The sequence below is a fragment of the Cynocephalus volans genome, chromosome X, assembly GCF_027409185.1.
Source record: "Cynocephalus volans isolate mCynVol1 chromosome X, mCynVol1.pri, whole genome shotgun sequence".
Lineage (NCBI taxonomy): Eukaryota > Metazoa > Chordata > Mammalia > Dermoptera > Cynocephalidae > Cynocephalus > Cynocephalus volans.
In genome coordinates this window covers 53,702,556-53,725,723 of record NC_084478.1, presented here as the reverse complement: position 1 = coordinate 53,725,723, position 23,168 = coordinate 53,702,556, and the positions used below count along the sequence as shown (strand labels likewise).

Sequence of the window (23,168 nt, the reverse complement as noted above, 5' to 3'; positions counted from 1 at the left end):
TCTTTCGAGAATCCTGTTAAAGCAGTCATAAGGGCCTTTTCTAAAGAATCAAGACATCTCCCTCTGGCCATATCCTATAGGATCTTTCACATACATGGACCAGGGGACCTGGGCCTTCAAAACACTTCTGCTCCCAAAGGATGCTGTCAGTGAGAAGAAAGCCTAGTAACCAGGCCTTGTGTTCATGCCAACACCAAGCCAATGAAACTCTCCATTTCCCACAGGCACAACGCTTGGGTTCACCTCTTCTCACAGGTGTGTTCTGCCATGCTGACCCGTGTCTGACCCTGGCTTGCCCTGACAGACTTGTGATCACAGACCTGGCTGGCAGCCATCCCCTCCTCAGCCTCTGTCCTTGCCCAATTGGGTTTTAGCTTTCCCTCTCTCAACAGGGCACTGGTCGCCAACAGCGTCCACACCACAGGGCCCAACTAGAGGGAATCCATCCTGACCACCCCCCCACCCCCGCGTTGTAGAAACGCACAGGAGGCCTCAGCTTAGGTGGGTTTGTGCACTCCCTGGGGCCACCATTCTCATCTGGCCTACCTCCCTACCTCCCCTGAGCACAGGGTTCCTTGCACACATGGAAGGGGCTGTGGCAGGTACTACATTAGGCTGCCGCTACGCTGGTCTTGGCCCCCATGTTTGCTGTGAGATCCAAAAGCACTTCTGATCACGAGCTTAAGGGATAGCAAGGTCTTCCTCCTGATCCTCCCATGGCCTCGGCTATGCAGAGAGCTGGCCAACGGGGACTCATTCAAGCTCAACCTCCCAATGCCAACTCAGATATCAAGCAAAGAGTCTGAAAGAGTCCAGGAAGCCTGGCTTCATCCAGGAGTCACAGTGACCATTAGTGTCAACTGCGACATGGACTGTAAGGAGTCCAACTGACCACACAGAACCACTAACTCGACATGGTTAACCCATCGACTATGCCTTCTCTTGCCTACAATGAATTCTTCAGATGTACCTGCTGGTGAAGTATCCAGGAGATGGTGTTTGGTTCTACAATAAGCCATAGTCATTAGCAATATACACAGTTTTGAAACATACGACAGCTATTTAACCACTACGTGAAGATCTGAGTATACCAATTAATTCTCTGTCATCACCCATCCTAGAAGTACTCACTTTTGACTGAAGGACACTGTAATATGAGAAACCCATGTCCTGGACACAAAGGTGCTTTATTTCAGGGAGAGCAGGGGTGATGTTGTCACTGTCATGTGATCAGCTGAGGGTGACTCTCCACCTGTGTGTGCTGGGGAGAGGCCTGTGTCCTGCTCCTATGAACAGAACAGGAAGACATGAGTTTGGTAAGGCTAAAGGTGCTTCACGGCTCTCTATGAGGAACCACATGTTTTGGAGTGGACATCTGTACAGTGAGGTGTCTGTAAATACGAGGTTCAGTGGGCATCACATGGCAAGAAAGGCTTTTTGGATTTAGATGAGCATATCTTTCAAAGAGCCCTAAGTACACCCGACACTAGTTCCTTCCTTCTTGGGACACTCCTGTGAATCAGTCAAAGGCCGAGCAAGATCCTTCTGATTAGAGAGATGGTGGAAAGGGGCAGTGAGAGTGTATGTCACAAGCAGAAGGAGCAGAGAGGAACCCAGAGTGGGGCATGCCTGGTTCATGCATCCTCCCGTCTTCTTCCTCGGTATGGCACTCTCCCATGTCTACACAAGGCTCAGCAGGAGGTGGTTTCCATAGCCTAAGCATCTGGCCATCGCCTGAGCACCAGGCCCAGTTGCACCTTGGAAAAGGGTGCCTGAGCAACTGGTTTTAGGGGAGGACACTGACGCAGCTACTGATTAAGGGCTAGACTATGCCAATCACTGTGAGAAGCAGGAGTTTACAGCAAACATGGCCTTAATTTCTAGGAAAACCTGGAGATGTCGGGTTTCTTACTACTCACTTATTCTCATTTACACACGAGCAAACTTGCTCAGATAGAAGAGATGAACATACAACATCACAAGACCAGAAGGAAGTGAACAGGGACCTCAAACCCAGGCCCTCTGACCTGTTCTTGAAGTCAATGGGCAGCCTGTGACTATAACCCGCCCTCTGTGAAAGGCCAGCAGGCGGCAGAGGGAGGCCCTCAAGGACCCCATGAACAGTGAGCTCACAAGCAAGCGAACAGATTGCTACAACGCTTGATGTGGTACCTATTTCTAACTTAAAGCAGCACATGAAAGTTCTTTTAAGAATTGTATGTGCTTTTGAGTCTATCACTTTGGGACAGAATTTACACAGAGTATACCTATAACTCTCCAAACATGTATTCAGCTACCCATAGCTCTATGTTGTCCCAAGAAATACACAATCTTAGGTTAGATGTTTCATCTGAGAATGAGATCAATAATTGTGTTCATGATGGAATACATTTACAAATAATTCAATTCATTAATCATTAATAACCAGGAAGAACTGCTTGAATTGCCTGACGTAGGCCAGATAGTAGCTTTGATACAATATTAATATTGAATTTACCAGTGTCCACAAGAGGACAGGAGGATCCGTACCACACAAAGTATCAGAGCACTAGCCCCCAATCCGTGTGTCAAGTCCTCTTGTGGAATGTGCAGGGTAAAAATAAATAAGAAATGAAATCATCATGACCAAGATTCCCTGTTGTATATTTCCTTATGGTTTCCCATCACTCTCCAATCTTCGTGTAAAAGCCCCGTCCCATTGAGTTCGTGCCAACCAGTGTGCCACCCTCTCCAGCCCACCCCGTTGCCATCACCTTCTGACTTTAGACCTTGCCTATCATGAACAAAGCTTTCCCCACCCCAGTCACAGTCTTCAGCTCCACCCCAGTTCCCAACATCGTGCTGGGAATTCAACTTGTCTAGGAGGCCCGCGCCACCTTCCTGGCCTCACGAGGCCTGTGAGGACGACTTCTCTCCCCTTTACCCCGGCCAGCTCCTCCCTCCAGGGCCACGGTCCACACTGTCACCATCAGACACAGCTCCTCTGAAATCACTGATTCAAACACCCCACACCGACCACACCTTCCACCTTGCAACTCTGTGTGGGACAGCTCCCCCTCGATGTCTTAGGGACCCCTCCATCTCAAAAGACAAAATCAGAGGCGTCAGGAGCACTGGCCAGGATTTACGTGATTTATTAGCATTTGCTGCTGGCAGCAGCACTGGCTCCTCCTCTAGGGGAGTTTTGGAGGTGGGATGGGGCTGTTGATGAGGTCCCGCCAGGCCTTGGTACCCAGGGAGCGCTACTTTTTCTTGCGTTTAGGCATCTCCTCGACCTGAGGTTCGGTACCATGTTGAAAGAGGCTCTGGAGCTGCTGGTTGCTGTCCAATGCCCTCTGCACGTGCTGTGGGGCGATGCGCTTCCTGCGGCAGTTGTCGGCCTCCTTGCCCGCCAGCTCCAGGACGTTGGCTGTCAGGTACTCGAGAACTGCTGCCATGAAAACAGGTGCGGACGAGCTCAGGCGCTGGGAGTAGCCGCCCTCTCGCAGGTGGCGATCCACACGGCTAACTGGGAACTGCAACTCTGCTCTTGAGGAGCGGGAGAGGGTCCGCCTCCTCTGCCCATTGGATTTCCTGCTGACTTTTCTCCCAGCCATGACGGTTGCTAGATTTTGCTTCTATTGGCACAGCTTGATTTTCCCTCTGGCCTGGGTCTTTCAAGATACCAGTGCTTATTATGGCCCACTGTAGGCCCAGGCTGCAGGCCCTCATGGGTCAGGGAGCTGCCTTTGTGACAACCTAGACTTTGTGATGTCATTAGTGCCCACTAATCAGTCCTTAGCATAGAAATGCCCAGGACAGTAACCTGGTCACCTAGTACTGGACCCTCTTTTTGAGGAAACTCAAAACTTTCTACCTGACTTGAATATTCTAGCAAAAAACTGTTTCAATGGAAACACTATCCCGTCTTTAAAATATCACTACGGGTTCTCTGATTCTAGCGTTGCATTGCCTGTGAGCTCATTTTCACCCCTCTGCAACTTGTACGTCAGTGACAGACATGCTCAATGTCTTGTACAATAAGTTTCAATTGTCCCCCTCATACCCTGTTATAAAATTAGTTTTGCCTTCATTTACATATTCATGTCAATATCTCTAGTCAATATTCCTATGTTTCTTCTTTGGATTCTCTTTTGAGCTGTTTTTAACATTGCTTGTTCACCCATGAGTTAAATAGAATCTTTAAAATGTGTTTATTCTTGATAAAGTCTGAACCTGAAAGCAAAAACATATGCCTCAAACGTCCCCATCTCCAGAGTGATTTACCAATACGAATAGGGATCCACAGCTACAACTGCTCATGTCAGGAACTTGAGAACCACCCTTGGCATTTCCCTCTATCTCACCTTCATTCCCAATCAATTCCCACTTCGTTCCCCTTCTACATCCTTAACACTGCTCCTTAACACTGCACTCTGAGTGTTCTAGTTCACGCCATTATCATTCCTACCTTAACAGCTGTAGCAGTCCCCTTAGTGGCCTTCCTGTTTCTCTTCTCACTCACTTCCAACCCAGTTTCCAGAGAAATCAGTTTATAAAAGTAAATTTGAGCATGACACTGTGTTGCTTAAAACTCATCAGTGCCTTCCTGTTGCTTCTGGGATAAAGGCTGAAATTCTTGGATGCTCTTTCCTGCTTTTCCTTCACCTGCCTTCTTAGCTATCAGTTTTCAGTTTAATCCTAAATTCTGGACATCTTTGCTTCATCTCCCATACTTGGTTAGATCCCCCCATATATCCTCATACAGGCTCTTTAACTTTCACTTTGCAGGATTTACATGAAATAGAATAAATATATGATTAATCATCTGTCTCATATTTCTCTATCCTATTCCAAGATGATAGGGGCCTGCTCACCTCTTTCCCAGCTTTATCCACAGAGAATAGCACAGGGTTTGAAATGCAGAACATCATAAATACTCATCGAGCCTGTGAATGAAGCCTTACAAATCTAACCTGAGAGCCTGGCTCCTCTGGTGGACTGTGAGCACAGTTTCCTCTTTAGTAGGATGGAGATAGTATCATCTAACTCACAGAAATGCACTGAAAATGAAACGCAACACTGCCCCTCACAGTGCCTGGCACCAAGCAAGGGTTCATAAAACTGTTGTTATTACTACCAACATTACCACCTTGACTGGATGAGAGAATGGCACTGTGAGGTCCAGGAAGGCCAAATGGCAGGCTGCAGGGGCCTTCACAGAACAGTATAACCTTGGGGTACTCACCTGAAGTTTGGCATGACCCATCCTCCAAGGTCAAGAGACTTGATCAAGCCCCTACTGAGAACTGAGTAGGCTCAGGGAGTCTCAGGATGGCTAAACCCACCCAAGACTGAAACTCGTAGACACAGTGTCCGTTATTCATTGACTGTAACAAAGAAAACTTCCCAAAGTTTTTATGAAATACACACAATAGGCAAATTTATAGAGGCAGAAAATAGATTAGTGGTTTCCAGGGGCTGAGGGGATGGGGGAAATGAGGAGTGACTACTAATGGGTAGGGAATTTCTTCTTGACATAATAAAAATGTTCTAAAATTAGATGATGGTAATGATTGCACAACATTGTGAATATACAAAAACCTACTGAATTGTACACTTAAAATGGTGATATTTATGTGATATGAATTATATTAAAATTAAAAAAAAAAACAACCCTCCAGTGACCATGTAGATATGTCTACCTTCTATTCCTCATGCCAAACTCTGCTGAGGCCAAATTCACCAATGTTTGCTCAATGAGCACTGAATCAGAGAGTGAGATGAGGGTTATAAAATTTGAATGCTGAATGGGGTCAGGCTCTGAGGGACTCCATATGCTTCTCCTGTCAAGAGTATAGACATTTCTATTGGTCTGGACTGCACTTAGATGGTGTGGCAGATACTGTTAGCTGCCTATTCAATATTGATTCCTCCCACTGTCTGTTAAGAAAACAGGGCTTTGTTCTGGGTGGCAACAGGCCAAACCCCAGGCAGGTCATGAGTAATCTGATCCAATGTTCCCAAACTTTGCTGATAATAAAATCACCTAAAATTCTTGTTTAAAAAACAATAGAGAAATAAAAATATATACCCTGGGCTTCCATCCCAGATCCAGCAAATCACAATTTCCAGAGATGTGTCTTGTTGATAGGTATATTGAGCAAGCCCCCTGATACCTCTAGTAGTCATCAGGGAAGTATGAGGAATACTGGTCTAAGCCATTGCTGGCAATCACTCCTGTGCCTGGCTTTCCTAATATCCTGTGCAGCTCGGTGACCATGTGACCAGTTCTGGTCAATGAGACCTAAAGTCTATTAGGGAGATTTCTGGGAAAACTATACTTAGCAATAAAAGGAGAAAGAGATCCATCCTTTCCTCTTCAGTGCTTCTTTTTGTCTTCAAAGCAGCTATGATGGTTGGAGCTGAAGTAACAGCATGAGTGAAAGGCCAGTGGATAGGTGCGGACATCAACTTTGCCACTGTTGAGCAGCTTAAATAATGCCACCAACCTCCAATTTCTTGTTAAAAGAGCAAAATAAACCCTGGGTTGTCTAATCCTATGGTCAGGTGTTTGTCCCTTGGACCAAATGCATTCCTGAGCATGTAATAGATACTACCAACATTTGCCTCTGTGACACACCCTAGCCCATGCTCCATTTATAGGGGCTTTGCCCCTTCTGGGTGAGGGATTCCTTCTTCAGATATGTCAAGGCAGTCATTGGGGTTAGTCAAGACCTACATAAATGGCAGCCATCTGTCTTTTCAACAGGACCATGTCTACTTCCCTTTGATTTATGACTTCACTCTCAGAAGACTTATATTTTTTCCAAGTTCTTGAGGGACATCTCATAGATATCCCTTGTGATGCTGACAATTTATGGGGTAGGTTTTATTTTCCTGAAGAGAATTCTGTCTGAAAAACTATAACAAGGGTTAGCAAACTTGTTCTATAAGGAGCTAGACAGTAAATATTTTAGGCTTTTGTGCCACATGGTCTCTGCTACAATTACTCAGCTCTGTCTTTGCAGCCCCCAAATAGCCACGGACAATACATAAATGAAAAAGCATGGCTGTGTCCAATAAAAAAAATGTTATGAAACAGGCAGTGCCTGGATTAGGCCCTTGGGCTGCAGTTTGCCAACCCCCCATCTATAAGACAGTCTTCACTATCAAAAACTTGAGGAGAAAAATTGGACCTCCCTGAAAATATTAAACTGGTATCACCACATCTAGTTTTTTGCTGTATCCCTGCCACTTGGAAAAACAACAAACTGGGAAAAGGGTATAGCGGCATGCTGGGGACCCATCTTGGTCAAAACCCATTGCAGGCATAAGTCCTTAAAGAACACTGATGTTGCTATATTTATTGAGCACCTACTCTCTACCAGGGGTTGTGGGAGGCATTTACATATAAACGTTAATACATCAAGGTTCAAGAACTCTGCTTAAGATTCTCACTCATATCTTAAGGATCATGGTCACGTAACCTGGATATGCAAGTATCCTGTCACCCTGTCATGAATTACGACATTTTACCATCCAGTCTAAAATACAGGCAGAAGGAGAACAAAATTGAGTGGAGTGAAATAAATAAAAGTGTTTTATTTCCAATTTAAGTGATTTCTGAAATATGTATTTTTTTCAACTTAAGCCTTTTAAATCATTTTGCATATCTGTAGTAAAGCGTACCAAAATGTCTGGTTTTATCCATAATATTGCTATTTGGGAGAGGTTATTTCCCCTTTTCATCTGAAGGCTTTTCACTTATGTCCAATGAAAATAGAAGTTTTTGAAGAAACTTTACTTAACCAAAATAGGCTCTTAATTTGATGATGTGAGAACAGCCCAAAGGTTAGAAAATTGTGTTCACTTCATAGCTGATATGCCTATTAGAACAAACTTTAAGACAGCAGGAAAGCGGCCTTCATTCCATCTGTCGCCACGAAGCATTTACAACCAACTGTCTCAGCCAATCTATAACTATCACTGAAAGACAGAGATGAAATTCCAAGAGGACCAGCCTCTGGCAGCTCTATTTTCAGCCTCTGGGAAACTGTGTATTTTTTAAATGGCCACAATGTTACTTTTGGTCCCACATACTCTTCCATAACTCTGCCATTCCTCAACAAGAGCCAGAGATTACATCCTTCCCCTTCCCTGGAACCTCAGCAGGACTTTGTGACAGTTTCAACACAGAAGGGACCAGAAGTTATGTCCCATGATTCCCAAGGCTGGATCATAATAGGTGATATGGCTTCACCCTGGCCTTCTCTCACTCTTAGGACACTTGCTTTTTGAAGCAGCCACTATGCTGACAGCAAGTCCAAGTTTGCTCACACAGAGAGATCAAATGGAGAATATCTGAGACTCCCAACAACAGCGAGCATCAAGACATCTGAATGAATGGGCCTGCAGTGGATTCTAGCCCCCATCTTTGAGTCACCCTAACTGATCCACAAGGGAGCACACGTGAGCTGTCCCTTTTGAGCGCCGCCCAGAATATGGATTCATAGCAAAATAAATATTATTATTTTAACTCACAAATTTTGAACTTAGTGACTGGAACATAGGTTCAGGAGTAAATTCACATATCAATAACTTTCACTTGAAACAAAATATACTGTATATTTTGCTTCCCATTTTGATCTATGTAGGCAGAAATCAAAAATATACATACTTATTCCAACAGTGACATCCTGCTCCAAGATGCTTATCTACAGCTGCAGCGTCAGTTGCAGGGCTGAGCCCAGGAAAGCCTGGATCACTGATGCCCGGCTGAATGCAGATCGGTGGGTGAACAGCTTGCCTTCTGCCTGGCCCACCTCCTTCTCAATCTCCTCTGAGAGGCCGTTTTTGGGTATCTGCCACTTCTTGGTGATGCTGACATAAGGCTCTTCACTCTGGCCTGACTGGAAGTAGATGCAGAATAATTCAAAACACCTGGAAATAAATCAGAAAGTCATAATAATTAGAGACAGATAGGATTTTGCCTTTCTCAGTCACTCTGCTTAGACTTAGCCTGATTCCCAAAGCCTTGTCATAGCTACTCTTGACTGTTGTCACTCCTCTAAATCATCCATTCCAAGGACCAGTTCTGAGCATGGAGTCCTCTTGTGACCCTCCAGCAGGCCAATAGAAATGGGCAAAAGAGCTAAGTAGGCATTTCTCTAAGGAAGATATACAAATGGCCAACAGACATATGAAAAAATGCTCAACATCACTCAGCATCCGGGAAATGCAAATCAAAACCATATTGAGATACCATCTAACCCCAGTTAGGATGGCTAAAATCCAAAAGACTCTGAACGATAAATGCTGGCGAGGTTGCAGAGAAAAAGGAACTCTCATACATTGTTGGTGGGACTGCAAAATGGTGCAGCCTCTATGGAAAATGGTATGGAGGTTCCTCAAACAATTGCAAATAGATCTACCATACGACCCAGCTATCCCACTGTTGGGAATATACCCAGAGGAATGGAAATCATCAAGTCGAAGGTATACCTGTTCCCCAATGTTCATCGCAGCACTCTTTACAATAGCCAAGAGTTGGAACCAGCCCAAATGCCCATCATCAGATGAGTGGATACGGAAAATGTGGTACATCTACACAATGGAATACTACTCAGCTATAAAAACGAATGAAATACTGCCATTTGCAACAACATGGATGGACCTTGAGAGAATTATATTAAGTGAAACAAGTAAGGCACAGAAAGAGAAATACCACATGTTCTCACTGATTGGTGGGAGCTAAAAATTAATATATAAATTCACACACACACACACACACACACACACAAAAAAAAAAAAAAAACCGGGGGGGGGCATAGCATAAGAAGATATAACAACCACAACTACTTGAAATTGATACGACAAGCAAACAGAAAGGACATTGTTGGGGGGGAGGGGGGGAGGGAGAAGGGAGGGAGGTTAAAAAATAAATAAATAAATAAATAAATAAAATTGAGATGTCCTCTCTAGGTAATAATATGGGTGCTGAAGTGGGAAAGACTACTGATGTCTGCAATTTATCTTGAGTACACAGACACAAATGAGTTGGTGGATGGATAGATAAATGGAAAGATGTGAAACAAGATGTTAATTGTAGAATCTAGGTGTGGTGGGTACTTGGATGTTCACTGTAGAATTGTTTCAAGTTTCTTCTCTGTGTTTGAAAATTTCCATAATAAAATGCTGGGAAAATGTGGGTTTTCCCTATTAGTAAGAAAAATTTTAATGGCCTTAAGTTTAAAAATTGTTAAAGGACATTTTCCCCATAAACAATCACTTTTATAATGACCTCATAATGCTGCCGGAAGATTTTATGGCTCCATTTATTTTCTGGAATGTTGTCAACTTTATACTCTCACCCCGAGACAACTATGGCAAGGAGGAAACATTATATTTTGAAATAACAAAATAAAGCTTAACATAAGACAGGAAATTTGGGAAGCTTTCTGGTGAGTACAAAGTGGACACATTTTGTGATTATTACCTTTTGGTCCTGGGATAAGAAGGATAGTTGTGTGTGTGTGTGATAAGAAGGATAGTTGTGTGTGTGTGTGTGTGTGTGTGTGTGTGTGTGTGTGTGTGTGTGTGTGTGAGACAGAGAGCGAGCGAGAGAGAGAGAGAATGCACGACAGACAGATAGACAGGTCTGTCTACTATATTTTGTTCAGCTGGGTCAAGGACACTTTAATATATCACATAAAAACATATAAAACAGGTGTCAGCATGCGACCCAGCAGGTAGGCCTTGCCGCTGCCACCCAACTCCATCCCGAGCCTGGCCAACTGCATGCTGATCAGAGAGGCGCTAAGCCAGAGAGGCCCAAGATCTGTGGAGACCACACGCCCTCCGGTGCCAGCACAGGACCCAGCAGGTAGGCCTCGCCGCTACCAACCGACTACATCCCAAGCCCGCACAACTGCGCGCCGATCAGAGAGGCACTCAGCCAGAGAGTCCCGAGATCTCTGGAGACCACGTGCCCTACGGTGCCAGCGCGTGACCCAGCAGGTAGGCCTCACTGCCACTGCCCAACTCCATCCCCAGCCTGGTCTAGTACACGCTGAAAAGAGAGGTGCCTCCCTGGAGAGGCCCAAGACCTGAGGCGACCACGCACCTGAGGCACCAGTGGGCAACAGAGCAGACACTGAGGAAGCTGGGCCAAATTGGCAGCCCCAGCAGCATCCTAGCCAGACAATAGTGTCAAACAAGTGGACAGTGAAAGCCCCTGCCACAATGACGAAACAGCAAAGGAAAGATGCCAGAAATATGAAAAATCAGGAAAGTACACCGCCAAAGAGTAATAACTCTCAAGCTCTAGATCCTATAGAACAAGAAGCCCTTGAAATGTCTGACAAGTAATTTCGAGTGATAATTCTAAGGAAACTAAATGATACAAGAAAACTCAAGTAGACAACATGATGAAACGAGGAAAAGTACATAGGACCTGAAAGAAGAAATGTAAAGGAAATCAATGCCCTGAAAAAGAATGTAGCAGAGCTTGCCGAGCTGAAGAATTCATTCAACAAAATAAAAAACTCAACAGAGAGTTTAACCAGCAGGCGTGCAGAAGCAGAAGAGAGAACTCCTGACTTTGAAGATGGGCAGTTTGAAATAACAGAGGCAGACAAAAAAAAAAAAAAAAAAAAAAAAGCATTAAAAACATTGAAACAAATCTAAGAGATATCAGAGAATGTTAAGTGCTCAAATATCCAAGTCATCGGTATTCCAGAGGGGGAGGAAAAAGGAGATTGCATTCAAAACATATTCAAAAAAGTAGTGGAAGAAAACTTCCCAGGTATAGGAAAAGACACAGATCTTCAGATTCAGGAAGCTCAAAGATCCCCAAACGTATTCAACCAAAAAGATCTTCTCCAAGACGTGTTATAGTCAAATTTGCAAAACTCAAAGACAAACAGAGAATCTTAAAAGCTGCAAGAGAGAAGTGTCAAATCACTTATAAGGGAGCCCCAATCAGAATAACATCAGACTTTTCTTTACAAACCCTAAAAGCCAGAAAGGAATGGGATGATATATTGAAAATACTCCAAGACAGAGATTGACAGCCAAGAATACTCTACTTTACTACTGTAAAAAACTATATGCCAACAAATTTGAAAATCTGGAGGAAATGGATAAATTTCTGGACACACACAAACTACCAATACTGAGCCAAGAAGATGGAGAAAATCTGAAAAGACCAATAACAACAAAATAGATTGAAACTGTTATCAGAAGGCTCCCAACAAAGAAAAGTACAGGACCAGATGATTAGGAGCAGAATTCTACCAAACATTCAAAGAGGAATTGACATCGATTCTCTACAAACTATTATAAAAGATTGAAAGAGAGGCAATTCTCCCAAACTCATTCTATGAAGAAAACATCACCCTGATACCAAAACCAGGTAAAGATACAACTAAAAAAGAAAACTACACGCCAATATCCTTCATGAATATAGATGCAAAAATCCTCAATAAAATACTAGCTAACAGAATTCAGCAACACATATGCAAAATTATACACCACAATCAAGTGGGATTCATCCCAGGGATGCAAGGTTGGTTCAACATATGCAAATCAATAAATGTGATTCAACATATCAATAAAATCAAACATAAGGAACATACGATCATCTCTATAGATGCTGAAAATGCATTTGATAAAATTCAACACTCATTCATGGTAAACCCTCTTTATAAGTTAGGTACAGATGGAAAGTATCTCAACATAATTAAAACCATATATGATAAACCCACTGCCAATGTCATCCTGAATGGGGAAAAGCTGAAAGCTTTACCTTTAAGAACAGGAACTAGACAAGGATGCCCACTCTCGCCACTCCTATTCAACATAGTGTTGGAAGTACTAGCCAGGGCAATCAGAGAAGAGAAGCACATAAAGGACATCCAGATTGGAAAAGATGAAGTCAAACTGTCCCTGTGTGCAGATAACATGATCCTATATATCGAACAGCCTAAAACCTCTACAGAAAAACTCTTGGAGTTGATAAATGATTTCAGCAAAGTAGCAGGGTACAAAATCAACACACAAAAATCAGTAGCATTTCTATTCTCCAATAGTGAACATGCAGAAATTGAAATCAAGAAAGCTTGCCCATTTACAATAGCCACCAAAAAACTAAAATACTTAGGAATAGACTTAACAAAGGATGTGAAATACCTCCATAACGAGAACTACATACCACTGCTGAGAGAAATTAAAGAGGACACAAGAAGATGGAAAGATATCCCATGCTCATGGATTGGAAGAATCCACATTGTGAAAAGGTCCATACTACCCAAAGTGATATACAAATTCAATGCAATCCCCATCAAAATTCCACTGACATTTTCCACAGAAATGGAAAAAACTATCCTAACATTTATATGGAATAACAAAAGACCACACATAGCCAAAGAAATTCTGAGTAACAAAATAAAGCTCGAGTCATAACACTACCTGAGTTTAAAGTATAATACAAAGGTATAATAACCAAAACAGCATGGTACTGGCATAAAAACAGACACACTGATCAATGGAATAGAATATTGAATCCAGAAATCAACCCATGCACCTACAGCCATCTGATCTTTGACAAAGGCACCAAGCCTATATACTGGGGAAGAAATTGCCTCTTCAGCAAATGGTGCTGGGATAACTAGATATCCACATGCAGGAGAATGAAACTAGACCCATACCACTCACCATATCCTAAAATCAACTCAAAATGGATTAAAGAATTAAATGTACACCCTGAAACAAGAAAACTTCTTAAAGAAAACATAGGAGAAATACTTCAGGAAGTAGGACTGGGCAGAGACTTCATGAATGAGACCCCCAAAGCACGGGCAACCAAAGGAAAAATGAACAAATGGGATGATATGAAACTAAAAAGACTCTGCACAGCAAAAAAACAATGAGCAGAGTTAAAAGACAACCAACAGAGTGGGAGAAAATATTTGCAAAATATACGTCCGACAAAGGATTAATATCCAGAACATACAAGGAATTCAAACAACTTTACAGCAAAAAAAACAAGTAACCCAATTAAGAAATGGGCAAAAGAGCTAAATAGGCATTTCTCAAAGGAAGATATACGAATGGCCAACAGACACCTGAAAAAATGTTCAACATCACTCAGCATTTGGGAAATGCAAATCAAAACCACACTGAGATACCATCTCACCCCATTTTGAGTGGCTAATATCCAAAAGACTGTGAATGATAAATGCTGGCAAGGTTGCGGAGAAAAAGGAACTCTCATACATTGTTGGTGGGACTGCTAAGTGATGTAGCCTCTATGGAAAATGGTATGGAGGTTCCTCAAACAATTCCAGATAGATCTACCATATGACTCAGCTACCCCACTGCTGGGAATATACCCAGAGGAATGGAAACCATCAAGTCGAAAGTACACATGTTCTCCAATGTTCATTGCAGCACTATTTACAATAGCTAAGAGATGGAACCAGCCCAAATGTCCATCATCTGATGAGTGTATATGGAAAATGTGATATATCTACATAATGGAATACTACTCTGCTATAAAAAAGAATGAAATACTGCCATTTGCAACAACATGGATGGACCTAGAGAGAATTATATTAAGTGAAACAAGTTGGGCACAGAAAGAGAAATATCACATGTTCTCACTGATTTCTGGGAGCTAAAAATAAATAAATACACAAATAACCTGGGTGGGGGATAGGGGAGAAGACACAACAATTACAATTCCTTGAAGTTTATAGGACAAGCGAACAGAAAGGAGGTTGTTGGGAGAGAGGGGTGAGAGGAAGGAGGGAGGGAGATTTTTTTTTTTTTCTCTGAGGAAATCTCAGATTTATGACTGAGGACTGTATGAGGCCTAGCCCCTTCACACCGTTGAACCACTGACCATAAAAAGGATTAGAAGATAAAATAAAATGACTATCGTCTTTATTCTCAAATATATGATTGACGAAGATGCACTTTACTGAAAGGTACAGGGAAGGCAAAGACAGCAGGATACTCCTGCCTCATTCAGAGGTGCTCAAATCTAAATGGGATAATGGGACATATACATAATAAGGATAATAAATAATGAAAACAACAAATATTTATATAGAACTCTCAGTTTATAAAATATTTTCTCATAAATTATCTTACTTAGAAAGAAACTATTGTTAAGAATTTGAATCACAGCCTTATTTGTAATAGCAAAATTCAGGAAATAGTCTAAAAGTCCCCAAAATAAAAGAACAATTAAATGAACCATAATATATCTATTCAATGAAATATTATGCAGTCTTTAAAACTAACGGTACAGAAATACATTTACTGATATATAAATATTTTTACCATATTTGATGAGAAAAAAGCAAATTACAATATAATATATATAGAAAATTTCATTTTTTTATAAAAAAAATCACATACATATAAAAATATATACAAACTACACACACACATACACATAAACAGTGGAATGTTTGAACTGGCTCATACTGACTCGAGAGAGCTGACTGTTAAACAGGAAATTTTTGAGCCAGTTGTTTAACAACTGGTAGCTTGATCAGACATGATGGGAATACATGCAGGACAGAATCCGCAAATCCTGAAAATCAGGGCTTGTTTTCCCCAACAGACACTTTGCAAGCACACCACGGTAAAAATATTATAAGTATATGCAACAGAACACTAGGAATTGAATTGTTGTCTTATGCAGTCAAATTAGAGGTTTATTTTCTTCATTGTGCTTATCTTTTTTCTCCTTTGTCATCTCAACAAATATGTTTTACTTGCAAAATAAAATCAAACTTAGAGTTTTTAAAGACTAAAACAAACAAAACACTAGCACATGCCAAGAGCTGAATGAATGAATTGATGGTTCAGAAGAAAAAACAATTCTCTTGATGCTGAGGAAGGGGCAGTATAATGCAGGAAGCGTTCACAAAATTGTAGATGAAATGGAACTTCAGTGATCAATCAATGGAAATAAAAGAAGGTCTCAGAATGAGCTAATGGCTCAGGTAGCCCTAAAGCCCAGGTAGACCCTCCTGCAATCCACTGTTTTTCCAAGGTAATACATTTGTCTTAGAACAGATTTCTACACGTAGTAAGTGTTTAATAAATTTGCGAAAGGCCCCGGGACCTTCCACCACTACTGGTTAAGAAAATTGATAATAAGAAACAAACAACTGTTCTTGGAATTCTGCAAGACTCATCCAATTAATCCAAATCTGTTTTTGTTTTTGTTTCCCTTGAGAGGTTGTCTAAATAAACCCACAAATTAGATACTTTCATCAAAATCATTCAAGGTAGTTTTTCAGTATCATAGAGACCAGGGGTCAGCAAACTTTTTCTGTAAAGTATTCATAAAGAGTAAATATTTTAGGCTTTGCAGGCCATGGTCTCTGTAGCAACTGTTCAACTCTGCTTTTGTAGCGTGAAAGCAGCTGTAGACACATAAACCAAGGAGCGTGGATGTGTTCCAATAAAACTTTATTTTAAAAACCAGGCAGTGGGGGGATTTGGCCTGTGGGGCACAGTCTGCCAAACCCTGATGTAGATAATCAACAGGTTAATCCCTTTTTTTCACTTTATTCCATTTCCAACCATCATATATACCAGTTTTCAAGTATCACAGCAGGAGTTTATTCCTTAGCTGAAACCATGCATGTTGGTACCAGCACAAACAACTTGTGATACCATTGGCCCTAATAAAGATACTTTTTCCAAAGAAATAGGGACTATGATTTCCTATAAGCCACATTATCTTCATATGACACACACGCTCTGAGAGGCGACACAAGATCTAGACTGGTTAAATAGAAAACACTGTCAGACCTTTGAAAAGCCACTTAATCTTCCTGAGCCTCAATTCCTGGACTGTAAAAATAAGATAATGACAGTTAGCTCACAAGGTTTTAGAGTGGATGGGATTAAATACTGCATGTAAAAGCACTTTGTGAATGAAAAACAAAATGCTCTTCAAATATTATTATTTTGAATTCTTTTGAAAGTATACTATAGAGAGATACACTGTGGTGAATAATTCTGCAATATTCTATAAAATTTTTGAACTTCTTATCCTTTATTTTATAAACCCAGATTTTTCATGAATCACTGCTTCCTCATTATACCAATAATAAAAATGGGGGAAATTCACTGAACTTGTAATTCATTTATATTTACTTTCCCCAATTAAGTTATGACAATTATTAACATAACTGTAAAAGAATGATAAAAAGTTTTAACAGTTTTTAAAAAATTTTTGGGTAAGAGACGTTTTCCAGAATATTTATTTTATTCATAATAAGATTTTCCTTAAAGTTGAAAAATAAACTCAAGGCATTACCCAAAGTTCATATAATTCAAACCCAGCCTCAAGTTGAAACAACCATATAAACTGTAACTACGGTTTTAAATATAAGACTGATATAAATACAATATGGTGCCCCCTCAAGCCTCCCTAAAGAAAAGAAACAGCAGGCCCTAATTAGTAGTATTTAACTCATAATCATTAGTGTGACTTATTGCAGTTTAACTGGGCCATCATCCTGCGTGAACTCAAAAACAGCATCCATCTAAAAAGAACATGAGTTTGGCTAGTACCCACCCAAAGATAAATAGAGCTAACCGTCCAAAAACAATTTAGTACTAAATTTAACTGATAAAGGGGGGAGGGAACACCTTTGTTTGGGGAAATAAGTTTGATCTTTATGTAAGGCTGATGTCTTAGAGTTAAATAGAATCAAACAGCAGGAAGAAATTCCAGTAAGATATTAAGTCATGCTAATACACAACAACAAATTGCTTTTCTTTTCATCTGGAATTAACAACCACATTTTGTGTATCTCAGCTCTAAGGTCATAGGTCCAAGTATCCTTGAAATAAATCAGCTGCATGAGAATGAGACTTCTTGAAACTGTGTATGGGGGTGTGTGGGGGGGAGGGTAATGGGAATTATCTGAACTTTCTATAAACCTAAAACTGCTATAAAAATAAAAGTCTACTAAAAAAAAAAAAAAAGAATGAGAGACTCTGTGTTGATGGAAAGGGGTTGCTTATTGTTGTTTTTTAATTTTTTATGCTGTTTTTCCTCAGAAACACAATGACCCATTCAGAACTTTATGGAAATAGGTCATTTTACTGTGTTGAAACTCTCAATATAACTGAGAAGTTCTCTCTTCAAAGCACCGAACTTTTTATTTTCTTAAAAAAATTAAAATACTTTTATGGTAAAAACTGAAGAATATATAAGATTATATAATAAAGGAGAAAAGTACATACTTTTCTATATTTTTCAAAATTAAAATCACTCGTAACCCCACCATCCAGAAATTACTGCTCTTAACATCATTATGTATGCCTTAAGCTCAGGTTAATTCTTGTAATCCTTTTATTATATATAATATTATGTCATTGGCTTTATCTTGTGTTACTCCTAGTGTTTAGAAACACTTTTAATGGCAGCAATGATAGGGTATTATCATTTACTTGGATGGCAAGTGAGTTTGTATTTATTTTTTTTAATTCTGCAAGAAGCTTTTTCTTAATTTAAGATGGAACTACTGATAAGATGCACTACCTGCTTCTCTGCTTTCTTTCACAGACCACAGGGTACATAATTAACCCAACTCAATTTTTAAGAAGCCTTGGGAATGTGGTCTGGGATCTCATTTTCCTCATCTATAAAATGGGGACAATTGCATCTACCTCGTGGTGAGGATTCAATGAACTGAAGCATACACTATGTACCACACCACCTAGCACAAGAAGCTTTTGAGAAATGTCAGCTTCCCTTTCCCTGTCACTCTTCTTAAACATGATGAGTTTTCTTTTCATAGAGATTAAGAAATGATGAGTGCTTTGCCTAAAGTCAGATTACACTTATCCAGGGCTTACTCGGTTCCAAATGGCTCCAGGTTGCAGGGCTTTTTAAATTCCCCTCACTCCCTTTCCCTTTTACTTTTCCTGACTAGCTATCAGGACCTCAGTAACAACTTCTCACACCTACCAGGGTACCTGTTTCTCTTTCTTTCTAGGATTCTGAGGCTTCTGGAGCCTGGGAAACTTGTTCACCAAGTTTGCTGTGACTGAGTGTAACCTACAAGTCAGTATTCTGAATGTCCACTGGGATGGTTCTTTAATAAAAGGTGCAAAAGTTTTATAATAGGGCTTTGTAAAATCTGTCTTGCTATTCCACTTTGTGTGTGTGTGTGTGTGTGTGTGAAAGAGGGGGAGAGGCGGAGAGGGGGAGAGGAGGGGAGGGGCCGAGGGGCCGAGGGGCCGAGAGAGAGAGAGAGAGAGAGAGAGAGAGAGAGAGAGAGAGAGAGAGAGAGAGAGAGAGAGAGAGAGAGAGAGAGAGAGATCGACTGATTTCCTGGTAGGAAAGGTTCCTGGCTAGCTGAATATTCTGGCAGCTGAGGTGTATCTCCAGCCTCTCTAGCTCTTCAAATTCCTCTGTCACCTATGTCTAAAGTTCAGTATTATAAATTTATTTCCAATCCAGATACACACCTTTTGTTTTGCTTTCCCTATAGAGATGAAATATAAGAAAACAAAACACTGCAAACTTCCTTCAAGGTCCTTAGATAAGCCAGTCTGTTTCATTACCACATATTTCTACTTGCTTTGTGCTAATAAAAAGTAATTTCCAGAAATGTCACTAACAGTTTTTCTTTGCTTCACAAACTGCCAGTTTATCTCTTCATGTGTATCAGCTTTAATGACTATGTTTACAAATTAGGCACGGCCAGATGACATTTCTACAACCCCATATGTTTCCACACGACGCCACCAAGACAAAAGAATGGTGCGTGGATTTCTAGACTTCTAGATGAGAATTAAATAAATATTCGTAAAGCGCTTAGAACAGTGGCTGGCACACGGGAAGCGCCATGAGTTTGATAAAATTACCTACACACGCTTTTGCTGTAAGCCTGGCTTACAATACACTTCCCAGGGGTTTGTCAGCACCATGCTCAGCCAGTGAGCAAACCGGCCATCCCTACATAGGATCCGAACCCGTGGCCTTGGTGTCATCAGCACCGCACTCTACCGAGTGAGCCACGGGCCGGCCCCACTTCCCAGGGGTTTGTGACCACACAAGGCAGTCCTGCCAGAGCGCACTGGACCGCAGAGAAAGCCATGTATTTTACGAGGATGAACTACATGAAAATGCTATTTCTGATGGTCAAATTCAGCTGATTGTTGGCAATTTCATATGATGGCACCTAACCGGAATGCAGCTTTATCACCATTATGCCAGCATTCTGTCTCATTCCTGTGACTGGAATGTGAGGCTGAGGGGCGGGGCGGGCTGTCCCTGTGCCCAGCCCTGAGTGCAGCCACCTGTCCCTCCCGGAAGGCCACCCACCTCCGCTCGGCAAGTGGAGGGCTGTGGCCAGGGGCTAGCTCTGGGTTTCTCCACGCACCTGAGGAGGGGCCCGAGCTGCAGCAGATGCAGCAGCAGCACTAGCGGACGGTCGCGGCTCAGGTCGCGGTGCACGAAGAGGAGCGTGAGCTGCACCAGCGCGCAGGGCAGCAGGGAGAAAAGCAGCGTCAGCGCCTGCCACATGCGGTCCCCTCCCGTGCGGTAAGTGCTGCTCAGGTAGAGCGCCGCCGTCATCTCGGCCACGAACAGGAACACGGACGGCAGCACGGAGGACGGGAATTTCATCTCCGCGCGTCAGCAGCGCGCACCGGGGACGGACGCGGGGGCGGGGGCGGCGGCGGGTACCAGAGGGGCTCCCGGCATGCCCGGTCCGGACCTGCTCCCGCGCTCTGCGCAGCCCGCCAAAGGCACGCGGGCCCGGCCTAGGCCGGGGCGCTGGAACTGGGCCTGGGGGCGGTTGACCCGGCTGGGGTGGGGCGGGCAGCGCGGCCCCTCCAGGACACGCCCACGCGCACAGTGCGCCGCTGGCGCGCCCGAGTGCCCGCGGCGTCTCTGCGGCAACTGTCCCCAGGCGGGCCGCGAACCCGCGTCCTAAGACGGCTAGCGCCACCCCGGGGTCCAAAACGGTACAGCGGGCCCTGCTGGCCCAGTACGCAGCTGCTGGGTCCTAGAGTCCCTTTCTGGTGCTCTCTCCGGAAACCATTCATATCTCCTTGAAAAACTGCGACCGATAGGGCCCAGAATTGGGGTCTGGATGCCTTTCCAGTCCAGTCACTATTTTCTGGGCCGATGAAACGCCTGAACCCCTCTTCAAAAGGCCAGCATTTTCGGTCGTTTAAAAATAACCAGACCACACAGATGCTTTTCAAAATGCAAGTGTGTTGGCGTGCATCCACCACCAAGCTGGGGTAGGATTTCACTTTTTACTCTGCTATGTCAGCATGCCCCTTCCTCTTCTTCCAGTTACAGTGGTGTGAAGCATTGCTTTCAATGGCGAAAGAGCTTCAGAGATAAATCTCTAGGAGCCAATACCTTCCTTCCCAGAAAAACTGCTTACAAAATCTGTTTCTCTATTATAACTGTGACTAACTCTGGGCAAAGATCAGGGCCTAATAAGGAAGCAGTTTTCTAGCCCAAGGTATCGTCTGCTTGTCTGCGTGCCAACCCCAAGACTATTCCTTTTCACCCATTGAACTTTTGAGTACCTTCTAGACATCAGGATGGACTCGGCTCACCCTTGTCCCTCAGACCCCTATCAAGCCATTGTACCTCTCGAAAACTCAGTTTTTAACAGGCTCCATAAAGGAATTAGACTTTAACAATCATAAGATCCCTTTCTCTGGTGAAATTCGGTCATTTCAATCTTCAGGTATCTCCGGCATTTTTCTTTTTAGGAAAATAATGTAAACAGAAATAGAATGTGAAGATTCAAAAGAAACAAAAACAAAAAAATGTAGAGGGAGAGAACATGATGGGCTGTTTTTCTTGGTTCTTGTGTGGCGTGGGAAACTATTTATAAGGGTTGAGGGGAGGATTCAGCCAACAGCTGAGAGGTACCAGGCCCTTTCTCTAAAAGGATTACTAATGTCTATTTATGGAACCCAGCAGGCCATGTCCTGGATCAAGATGCATACTATCACAAATACAGAATCAGCAGCAATGCTCCACAGAGTATTTGTGTAATATTTTATTGACATCGTGGTTAGATGTCAAGGGAAAATTAATTAGTAGCTTAGAGTTATTAATTAGGACACAATCAACATTTAGCATTAGATTTTATTTTAAGGCAAAGGATTATCACAGGTTTTACATTATTAAATGGACTGTACATAAAAGTGTTGCGAGGGAGAGGGCAATAAGCCAATAAATAACATCACTTTAAACACTATAAAGTCCCGTTTATAGCGAGTTATTTTCTACACTACAAAACTAATACAGAAAACACAATTGGAAAGATCACAGTGTTTAGAACATCGTAACAGCAGTTTTAAAAATAGAAAGGTGCATCGCTAAGCTTCTGATTCACTTTTGCTTCTAAAGAGATATTATACCATGCAGTGGGCTATGGGTAAATCCCCTACTTGAAGGGGAAGCAACATTAACTACTGTACCACTTCCTCCTCCAGGAGCAACCAATAACGAAAGCTAACATCTGATGAACATTTGCAAGTTGATCTTTCAATGTCTGCACACCCTCTGACTTGCCCCTGTAATCATGCCTTTCTGTATTATCATTTGCTATTTGTCCTTGAGAACAATGTGTACATTACAGCTTATGATTGCTAGCTTCCCTGCCAAACACCTCAATGGATTTTAACTAAAGATCCATTTAATGTCATGTATTACATTATTCTTTCTCACTAGGACAAAAAACCCCATTAGTTTTTAAAATATTATATACACAATTACAGACTTATAGAAAGTGATGTATTGATATAATAATATGTAACATATCAGAATATTTGAGGATTTGGTTTTATTATAAAATACAGTAGTATGACATTTTGTGACATATTAAAATATCTGGCAGAATGCTCTGTTCTAAATTTAGAGCTAATTGCTACAGATATGTCTTTGAAAGCACCTCAAAGTACCCCTAAGGAAATATAGTAATTAGCAAGAAGTCATAGAACCTGTTCTGGCAAAAAGGCATTTTTTAAGAAGCCTCTCATTCCGCGTAAAAGTCTTTCAAAATTTTAGTTATATACAACACATAAATGGCATTGGATTTAATGCTTATGGAAATTAGTAGGATTTTAAAGTAGTAATAACTAATATCTATTTGGTGTTTTTTCATATA

General features: G+C 41.9%; 1 protein-coding gene across 1 annotated transcript in view; it reads right to left on the bottom strand.

The window, feature by feature from the left end:
* The window catches only part of LOC134366865 (endoplasmic reticulum membrane adapter protein XK-like), a 78,247-nt gene extending 57,427 nt beyond the window's left edge, over positions 1–20,820 (bottom strand). Inside the window, exons 1-2 of the mRNA XM_063083359.1 lie at positions 20,409–20,820; positions 8,660–8,922 (exon numbers count right to left, since the gene is read on the bottom strand). Of these exons, the coding sequence (XP_062939429.1) occupies positions 8,697–8,922; positions 20,409–20,653 (471 nt within the window). The 5' untranslated portion in view covers positions 20,654–20,820 and the 3' untranslated portion in view covers positions 8,660–8,696. The remainder of the gene's footprint in view (positions 1–8,659; positions 8,923–20,408) is intronic.
* Between the last annotated feature and the right edge of the window lie 2,348 nt (positions 20,821–23,168).